This window comes from Apodemus sylvaticus, chromosome X (assembly GCF_947179515.1).
Source record: "Apodemus sylvaticus chromosome X, mApoSyl1.1, whole genome shotgun sequence".
Taxonomy (NCBI): domain Eukaryota; kingdom Metazoa; phylum Chordata; class Mammalia; order Rodentia; family Muridae; genus Apodemus; species Apodemus sylvaticus.
The window spans coordinates 46,342,521-46,353,426 of NC_067495.1; the positions used below are offsets into that span (position 1 = coordinate 46,342,521).

At 38.1% G+C, this 10,906-nt stretch overlaps 1 protein-coding gene across 5 annotated transcripts in view; it reads left to right on the plus strand.

Annotated features, from left to right (window-relative positions):
* Tab3 (TGF-beta activated kinase 1 (MAP3K7) binding protein 3) overlaps nt 1-5,424 on the plus strand; it is a 62,476-nt gene extending 57,052 nt beyond the window's left edge. For all 5 annotated transcript variants that reach the window (XM_052170653.1, XM_052170649.1, XM_052170651.1 and 2 more), the window contains one exon: nt 1,470-5,424. In XM_052170653.1, the coding sequence (XP_052026613.1) occupies nt 1,470-1,618 (149 nt within the window). In that variant the 3' untranslated portion in view covers nt 1,619-5,424. The remainder of the gene's footprint in view (nt 1-1,469) is intronic.
* Nucleotides 5,425-10,906: the final 5,482 nt, after the last annotated feature.

Consider the following 10,906-nt stretch of genomic DNA (forward strand, 5'->3'; position numbering starts at 1 on the left):
GAAGGGGGCTTATGTGACTTTCGGGGAGTGGGGGACCAAAAAAGGGGAGATCATTTGAAATGTAAATAAAAAATATATCGAATGAATTTAAAAAAAGATTGTTTCTACAAATCAAAGTAAATATTCTGAAATAGTGCTTTGAAATGAATTGGATAGATTTTTATACTCACAATTTTTTTTTTGGTCAGTTACTTCATAGTGATTCATGACTTCAAATTAAGTCAGCATGATACTTAACAGGGAAGAGAGTCACCAATAAGAGTCATCAGATAGACTGAGTTTATGAGGCTCAATGAGGCTTATAATTTACATCATTTTGAAACCTTTTGTCTACAAACTACATTTTGAATTGACATAAGAATGTAACAATTAACAGTTATGATTTGTTGACCTTTTTCACTGTCATATTATTTACACACTAAAATGTCAACTGTCCTAAGGGTAAAATTGTGATTTTTGGAGCCTGTTTATAAAAATACTCCATAGTAGTAGTTCGCATCTAGTAAGGCAGCTAAAGGTATCAACTGAAACATGTCCAGATCCTTCCTGTCTGTGGTTACAGGAACCCACCTAGAGAACTCTGGAAACCCTTCTAACCAGTGAGCTTTCTTCTGAATAGGGACTTCCCAACAAAGTAGAATTGCCAGATGAATTCTAGGCCCTTTTAAGCCTAAGGCCTAACAGGAATACAGGTTTTGAAGTTTTTTTGAATTTTTTTTTTTTCATGTGAGAGGCTTGCGTTCTTAAACTGCTAGTTTGATGTACCTGGTAACACAGACCTGACTCTACAATTTACATTTCACTCTTTTTGTAAACTGGGTTTTGATATTGCCAGGTATAAGCATTTTTCAAAAATAATATATGTGTAACTTTTTTATGGCAAGGGGGAATAATTCTGAGAACAAAAGATACATGTATGTAGAATGACTCAGCTTTATAAATAGCTATAGAGTCTTCTTTTTTCACTCTTCTGGGAACAACTTTTACCAGCCTTTGATAAAGCATTAATACAAAACACACATGCATTCCTGGAAGCAGATGTCCTATGGAAGAACATATCCATTTACTAGTCTGTGGAAGAGAGGAAAGTCAAAGTGAGAGAGTGTTCTCTGAATGTGCTGTCACATAGTTCTCAATGTTTTTCCCCTATTTGGCTAGAGTATAGCTTAATTATCTATTCATTATGGATAATAAAATAGAAAGGCCAGTTATTCTGGACTTCCAGGTCCTCTTCTTAGAGCACAAAAATCAGTGTGTTTAGAACAAACTGGAGCATGTATCTAGCTTCTGTGCAGCTATGGTTTTCCAGTGATGTGGTTACTAATTAATTAGCTTACTCAGTGGCTAAGATAGGAAGTGCTTCCTTTTGTTTTGTGGTAGCTTGTCATTTCAGTTTTGATCAGTTTGGGTTTTGCTTGAAGAAACAGCTTGATCTAGCTTCCTTTCTTTTAAATCCCCTCTTTCCTCAGAACATTTAAGTGTCTGCAAACAGAATCTTCGGATACAACCCCGAGATGAGGACTATGAAGGCGCTCCGTGGAATTGTGACAGCTGTACCTTTCTCAACCACCCTGCACTGAACCGCTGTGAGCAGTGTGAGATGCCACGGTACACTTGAATTCAGAAGGATTGACACCATGTTGAGAGTGAAACTTTGAGCACTCACCGAAAGAAAAGGGAACTTTGGGATTGTGTTCATCTGCCCAGCCTTTTCATTTCTTGATTGCACAGGGGGAGGTGGGGGAATGGTGCCCTGGCTACTACTAGCTCATGAAAGGAAAAGTGGGGAGGTCTTTCTTTTTTCCTTTCTTAACTCATTACAGAGTGAGACGTAGAAAGGGATACTTGAATTCACTCCTTCAAGAATGTACACAGAAATGTTAAGGGCTCTTCTGTGGAATCCCAATTGTTACAGTTACTGCTGAGTGGCTCTTCATTTCTAAAGGTGGACTTTGGATTATGGTAGGATACGTTACAGTTTATGCAGACAAACTGTGAATTCCAGAGCAGACTTACATGGTCACAGTGCTCTGGAAACCAAGGCTCCCTGCGCCTGTTCCTGCTGCGTCCTGTGAAGAGATGGACAGGAAAAAGCACCCAGGATATGCTTTATTTTCTTTTTTGCAAAATAATGAGTTTATTTCTAATTGCTGCTTTTTTCAGGGGTAATTTCAAACACACATTCATACGCAAACAGGATACTTTAAAATGTGATTTGTAGTAGTCAGGAGTTAGGCATATCATGCCCTTTGTGAGGAAGTACAATCAGAGGTAGTATTATCTCTTGTGCTTGAACAATGGTTTCATCAAGCTGCATCAACACTGGTAACTAAGACCTACTTATGCCACATAAATTATTGTATATTTTCTTAGGTTATTGATTTTGAAAGTAATGAAGTATGGTTTTAGAAAATGTCATTCTTATAAAACCATGCTTTGCCAGTAGCACACTGAATGTATGCCAAATGCAAGTCCATTCCAAAACCATGGGAAATCCTAAGCTCTGTTGTAGTTCTTAAGAAATGCTTGCAGTATGTAGGGCCCCCCCCCACTTCCGGTTCGTAATGAATACATGATGTTTACAGCACAGAAAATACTTTGTGCCGTAGTCCTAATTTAGCTGAAAAAAAATCAATATGAGCTATTTATTTGCACATGTGTTAACTAGCCAATGAGAGGGAAAATGAAGTTGGCCAACATCATAAAGTTGCATTAATGAAGGAGTGAGACAAGACTACTCAAGAAATACCATTGGGCTGGGGATATAGCTCAGTGGAATCGGGGTAGCCTGGCATTAACAAGGTGCTATAGGTTGAAAAGAAAAAAACTACTGTCAAAAGAATGATGTATACAGGGAGTTTGAATTTGTTTTAGTTGAATAGACAGATCATACTGAATTTCAGCAGTTCAGGGAATACTAAAGCACTACTTATAAATCAATGCAGGTGTGGATACACTGAAAAGTTAATAAATCAGGCCACTTGCTGTGATGTAAATGAGAAAATTAATAGTATATTTAAGTAGGTTCTTTGCCTTAAATTTTCTTCTTGGCTCAGAATTGAATTTTGGAATTTCTCTCCATTTTGGTGAACATAGAGAGCAATAAAGTTGCTAGGTTTCTCCATCCTGAAGAATTTCACCTGAGGTCATAACCTTAGGAATACTAGGTCTGTCCCCAACTCCTGTATACACAGCCACTTTGTACTGTCACTGTATTGTCATTTAGCAGTAATCTCTGCCAGACCTGGAAAAACAAGCTGCACTCAATTGCATAGTGAAACCAAAGGCATACATAGCTCATTGTAGTTTTCTATCAGTCATAATCTTCTACATCACATCTAGTGTTAATATGTGGAGAATGCCCCAATACATCCATTTGTCTCAAGAAGAGCATGATTATGTAATTATCTCTCACACAACTGCGGCAAAACTGTGAAAATCATAATGGTGGGAAAACAGACAGGTGCAAACCCATGGGCTTGGAAAGGGTAAAAGCCTTGTAACATGGGTTTCCTGTCAATCCCCAAAGCAGTCTAGCAGTCCTACTGTTGTTTAAGGTGCCCTTTACTTTGTGTAGTTTTTTGTCTCCCTTAGAGATGGACAACTCCACTTGCTGTTATGAGACAAGTTAGGAGGAACATATACACTACGTGATATATCTAACTAAAAGTGTGCAAGTGTTCATAGTAAGATGCTGAAATACCAACAGCATGGCACTTGTCAGTTGAACATGAAAGGAGCATGTGTGAAAAGTCTGATGCTTTATTAAAACCATGTAGTTGATATTAAAACTATTGCATGAAAACTCACCGAGGTCAATAAGCTGTTAACATACAGTAGATGCATGGTTTCAGGCCTTTGATGATATATCTAGTCAATCATCACTTTCACCTACCAGGAAGAATGAGGCACCAGTTCATTTGCTTAGTATGGAAGTTATGAATGAGACATCGGGGCACTCGAAGGAAGCTTTGTATGTGTTAAGTTTTAGTTGTTTCCACATTTTAAATGCCCACATATGTTGTATTCATTTCATAAAAATGAACAAAACAACTTGACAGTGATGAACTTGATACATTTGACTCTATCATGTATAGACCCATATATAGACTGCTCCTTATCTATGACCATTTTGAATAAGAATTCATTGAACCATCCAGGTGGTTTTGTTTCTTTTTTTCCAGAATGTTCTGCTCAGATTGGCCTCCATAAGCAGTTGGCATATGGTGGTAGGGTAGAACTTGGTGAATATGGCTGTGGAGGTGTCCATGCCCTTTCAGTCAGTTAGTGCACTCTGATGTTCATGTGAGAGGCTTGTTTTTTTTAAACTACTAGTTTGATGTACCTGGTAAGGCAGACCTGACTCTACATTTTACATTTCACTCTTTTTGTAAACTGGGTTTTTAGAAATCATGTTAGCCATTATGTTAAAAGAGCATTATCCCCTTAAAATTTGTAGGTCTTAAAGTTTAAAGTGCAAAGAAAGGAGCCACAAACTTCTAAGGATTGTTTGGATTGATTCTGATCTAGTTTGGGAAACAGTGGAGGCAGGGGATAGTAAAGAAACAAAAGAAATACATTGTACAAATATGTAGTTTTAGTGCAGATTAATGATGGTGGAGGAAAGTGTTGCTAATTTGTTTATTTCCCAGTACAAAATGGGAAGTGTGATATGCAGTTTAATTTTTAAGGAGCTGGTCTCAATTTTAGTACTTTCTAATTATAAAAGAAATCAATGTTTCCTTAAATTTTGTCATTGGTTTGTCACAATTGTCTAGGGGTTCATATCCAACTCTCTGTGGCAATTCAATTTTATATAGTCTTTTTAAAAAGTATTTGTTTATGTATTTCTGACAGTATGAAGAGAAAGAATCTGAGGCATAGAACTGTCTTTTAGAACTATCGATGATGTATCCTGGAATGTGAAGATATCCCTTTGAGATGAAAAATGGAATTATTTTACTATTGTACCATTGTTAGACCTTGAATGAATCCATGTTGCAGTGTGTGTCTGGATATTTGTAGAGAATGGGAAATGACAATTGAAATGTTACTTTGAAAACTTCAAATTGGGCACTGCCTGTGTTGCAGCACTACTGTATCTTTGTTGAAAGAATTAACAGTATTTCCCTGTTGTGAACGTTAATTCTGATGATGTTTCACACTCACCAGCTTTTTTTCTGTAGTATTTGCATCCCCAAATACTTAGTACAAGTAGAATTGTGCATGGCTTGGGCATTCAAAGATAACTGAGTGATGAGTCAGTCTGAGTTTCTAAAGCCATGAAAAGTTACTTTGAGACTGAACAGTTCTGAGTTATTTATAACAGCACCCATTGTCCATGTTTCTTTCCCTACTGTAAAAGAATTGATCAGTTTCTTCATTAAAGCAGCAAGAAATTAATTAAATCTTGTACATACCATGTCTCTTAGATTTCTGTGTATGTTGTGAAGGACATTATTTTGAGAAGAAACTGTACAAAGGCATATTAAAAGGCTATGCATGCACCGTACCTCCAAACAGTACATATTCAGAAAGTCAAAGATTCCTGCAAAATAAATTAATAAACTAAAAACAAGCTCTACACTTTGCATCTTTTCTGTGAACTAACTCTGATTCTAAACATTCATGTTTCTACATCGCAAGAGATAATTGGTACAATTTCCTTATTTTAGAGAATACATTAGCTTTAGGTGTGAAGTGAGTATCTTAATTAGGTACCCATTAACACTGACTTGAAAGTTTGGGCAAACTGTGGATACATAAGTTTTATAGAAAGCTTGGAAAATGAGAGAAACTCATGCTTCATTCTGTTCAATATTATTTATCAAAGAATGAGTAATTTTCTTTTTTAAAGTATCATTTATAACTAGTTATTCAAAAGTAAAAGAATCACAGTGGCCCTAACACATTTGCCTGAAGTCTGCTGAACTTTCCCATCCTCTGCAGAGAAATCACAGATGGATTATAACCTTTACTTTAAATAAGTAGGGTTTACTATATGTTTGATATATTAAAACTACAAACATAAAGAACAGTTCTGTAATAATGTTCATTGGTCACCTGCCAAAATTCTATCAGTTCATTTGTAAATATACTAAGCTAAGCACATTGTGCTCATGGCTTCTTAAATATTGAATACCCAATGTTGAATTCCCTTGATAGGTACTAAGACTTTTTAAGCTTTCCTAACTTACAATATAAATAGAACACTTGAAATACATAGCTCTTAAGTCTTTTTCTATATACACACACAAAGGAATTTCTATATTCTTCCTCTCCTTCACTGTTGTAAACCATTTATTTGCCAGAATGTGCCCATACTGACACCAACTATTTAGTTAAGCTCTATCACATCTTGCAGATAATGCATAGGGAGACCATGGTATCCCAGCCCTTAAAGAGGCTAAGGGAAGAAAGAGAACAAGACAGCCTGGGCTATAATATTGAGACATTCCCCAAGAGTATATGTAAATATTTGTATTCCTTCCATATATCAGGTTGTCATTTAAATGGCTCATTTTGAAATAGTTATTTCAAATACCTGCTTAACACAGTGGTGGTTTTCTGTGATGCTCATTTTGGTGCATCAGTGGGTATGTGATGGGCCACAGACCCATTTGTGGCAAATTGACAGTGCAATGGGACTTGGTGGGAGTGTCTACAAAGGGGTGGGGATGATGTTGGAAAAGGGATGAGGAGATGGCTATGGGAGGAGGGAGGAGTTGGGCTAAGAGTGAGGGATGAAGACTGAAATACTGAAAAGCAGCTTCAGTGTCCTTACCCCGCCTCAACCCCACCATACATAAGGTTGTATATCTGTAGAAAATCTAACAACTACTCTATGTCTTGTACCCCTCTCCCTCCTGGCTCCCCTTTCTCTCCCACTTCTCCCGGTTCTCCATCTCTTCTCTCCTCCCTCCCCTCTCTTTTGTCTCTCTTCCCCCACACACCATTCAGGTCTGAAGCCTACAGCATTTGATGTAAAGACTGTTATTTAATAATAATAAAAGAACTCAAAACTTAAAATTTGTTTCAAGTACAGAGTTTTGAAAGACAGCAGACAGGTGAAGGACCTGAGCTTAGGATTCATATGCTTCCTGACAAATCTTCCCTCTACAGTGGATATGGTTCTTACCACCTAGATGAAATAATTCCCTTACACTTGAAAAATGATCTCTATATAACTCAATGATATTACATATTTTTGTATGTTAGCATTTATTTGCATGATTTCCTTCATGATATGTTTTTGCAAACCATTTTTGCCATTAACGTACTGACATACTCTAGTTTTTCAAATTGCCATATAGAAATTCAATATGTGATTTGGAATCTACACATTCACATGTTGCAAATTTTCCACTTTCAAAAAAATCAACAACAAAACTGGTTTTGTAAAAAGCCAAAAAGAATTCCCAAAACACACTGTGTAAGATTCTCAAAGAATGAATGAAAGTATTTTAAGAACAGAACTGATGCCTCAGACTCAGTATTGCAGGCCTCAGGAGAGGATCTTAAGTTTATAACCAGCATGGTATACAGAGTGAGACACACTGAAAGAAATGAAGTACAGCTGCAAGTGGTCTGGCATATGGATATGCAATCATGGAGTGATCATACACATCCCTAAGATATTAACATATATATTAAGCTGGGCTTGGAGTATTGAGCCTATAATGCCATCACTCAGGAGGCTGAGGCAGGACCAAGAATGTAGTAAGGGCAATTTTGGAGATGGTACCATGAGGTGCTGGGAAGAAGGTTTATTCTTTTGATTTAGGATGAAATGTTGTATAGATATCTATTAAATCCATTTGGCCCAAAACTTCTGTTAGTTTCACTGTGCCCCTGTTTGTGTTTCCCTGATCTGTCCATTGAGGAGAGTGGGGTGTTGAAGTCACCCACAATTATTGGAGAAGAAAAGGAAACAGCACACTGCCTTATATATACAATTTGACAATGAATTAAAAGGTCTCACATGGTAAAGACAGATTTCAAGGTCACAATTTCACCTCTTCTCAAGTTCTACTATCACAACTAATACATTTTTCAGGTTTGAAAATAGGGAAGAGTGCCCTCCGGGGATCAGAAATAGCAGGAGGCAGATGGGGATATATTGAGACAATTGTCTGCCAGGGCCAGCCAAGCCCTTACTCTACCCATCAATGAAGTCCATGCAAAGCAGTTCTGCAACAGGGCTCACGATGAGCCCAACCCTGAGCAGCAAGCCAGTGAGTGATGTGAGAGCCGGACAAGAAGTAGATTGCAGCGTTTGCTTGCTTGCCTTTCTTTCTTTCTTTTCTCTTCTTTCTTTCTTTCTTTCTTTCTTTCTTTCTTTCTTTCTTTCTTTCTTTCTTTCTTTCTTTCCTTTCTTTCTTTCTTTCTTTCTTTCTTTCCTTTCTGTCCTTCCTTCCTTTCTTTTCCTTCTTTCTTTCCTTTCTTTCTTTCTTTCTTTCTTTCTTTCTTTTTTTCTTTCTTTCTTTCTTTCTTTCTTTCTTTCTTTCTTTCTTTCTTTCCGTTCTTCCTTCCTTCCTCAATTCATACATTTTTTGGATATTTTATTAATTTACATTTCAAATGTTATCCCTTTCCCAGTTTCCCCTCTGGAATGGAAACCCTCTATTCTATCGCCCTCCCCCTGCTTCTCTGAGGGTGCTCCCACACCCACCCACCCACTCCTGCCTCCCCGCCCTGGCATTCCCCTACACTGGGGCATCGAGCCTTCTCAGGACCAAGGGCCTCTCCTGCCATTGGTGCCCGGCAAGGCCATCCTCTGCTGCATATGCGGCTGGAGCCATGGGTCCCTCCATGAGCAAGAAAGCAAATAAACATGGAGCAGTTGCTTTCTTGCTCATGTGGTACCAGCACTCACTAAAAAGAGAGGCACTTAGGAAAACTTGGTTCCCAACTTGTTGAGTGGCATAAGGCACCAGGTCATTGTAAGCTTCCACTATGAGCAGAGAGCGAAAACCTGCATGGCCGACTGAGTATTCCAGCATTCCCCACTTTTGCTGCTTATTGATAGGTAAAAAGAACCAAACCTAACACTCAGCAAAACAATGAACTTGTTGGTCTTTGTAATAATCAAATGGTTTCCAACCAAGAAAAGTAAAACTATAGAAGGGTAAAACTATTTTCATTTTTGTTAGACGTTAAATGATATGACCAGTGTGACCCATGTGGCATTTATAATGTTTTTCTCTTGCGAGACAGTGTCTCGTGTGGAGCACACTGTCCTCGAACTTGCTATATAGCCACAGATGACCTTGAGCACTCATTCTCTTGCTTTAGATGCCCCAGAGCTGAAATTTCATGTGTTCGTCCCTTGCCATGTATGCAGGAATCCAGGCATGGAATCCAGGACTTCCTTCATGCTAGGCAATCACTCTACCACTGAACTGAATTCCTAGCACTACTAAAAACTGTTGGTCAGCAAATGTGGGGGTTGGGAGTTGAGGGACAAGGAATACACTTTCTAAAAATAGAGACTTTATTCCAAACAACTTGAGTCAATATTGTATTCCTTAAAAATGAAAAGTCAGATCAGGAAAGGTAGCATTCAAATAAAAATAAAAGTGATGTTTTTTTCTAGCTTGTGCAATGCAAGTACAAAAGAAGTGAAACAATGTAAAAACCAGACTAAATGGATAAAGAGGAGCTGACATGTGAGAAACAAAGTTGTAGGACTCAGGAGATTGCTCAGTGGCTAAACTGGGGCCTTAGTTTTGATGCCCAGAAACTATATAGAAAGCCTGCTAACCCCATTTCTAGGGGACAGAAACAGGCAAATGCCAGGGGACTTACTAGCCAGACAGTCTAACTGAAATGGTTACCAGGTACTATGAAAGACTCTTTGTCTCAAAAATTTAAGCTGTAGAGCAATTAAGAGAAACATCCTGGCATCTAACTGCCTCTCTCTCTCTCTCTCTCTCTCTCTCTCTCTCTCTCTCTCTCTCTCTCTCTCTCTCTCTCACACACACACACACACACACACACACAAACTCTGTCCAGAAAATTAAGGAGTACCAGAAGGAACAGAGCAACATGCAATACAGAAACACAAATATACAGCTAGCCCTCAAATAACAAGGTCTCAGTCACTGAAAATATGACAGTGTTCTGATAAAATAATGGAGCAGCTCAAAAATTGCCATTACTTTATAACATGATAGGCGTTACCATATACCACAATGCATTTTCTACATGTTTGTGGTTATAGTAAATGTAAATGTCTGAGGGGCTACTCTATCAAATACAGCATTGCTGTTAATTACAGTTCACATTTGGAGTAAGTGTGTCACTGTGGGGGTGAGCTTTGAGACCCTTCTACTAGCTACATGCAACCTGTCTTCTGCTGTTCATCTATGGAACAAAATGTAGACCTATCAGCTCCTCCAGCACCATGCCTGCCTGGATGCTGCCATGCTTCCTGCCATGCTGACAATGGACTGAACCTCTGAAGCTGTAAGCCAGCCTCAATTAAATGTTCTACTTATAAGAGTTGCCTTGAGGAGCTGGAGAGATGGCTCAGCAGTTAACAGCACTTGACTGCTCTTCCAGAGGTCCTGAGTTCAAATCCCAGCAACCACATGGTGGCTCACAACCATCTGTAATGAGATCTGACGCCTTCTTCTGCTGTGTCTGAAGACAGCAACAGTGTACTCATATACATAAAGTAAATTAATTTAAAATTAAATTTAAAAAAGTTGCCTTGATCGCGGTGTCTCTTCACATCATTGGAAGCCCAAATTAAGACAAGGAGCAACTATTTTTAAATGTCTATTGTTTGCCAAAAGCAATTTCATAAGTGGAATTATATAAGCTACATTTTTCTGATTATAAGTCATTAAATATAAAATAAACAAATAAATAGATTAATGAGTAAAAGAATAAATGAATAAAC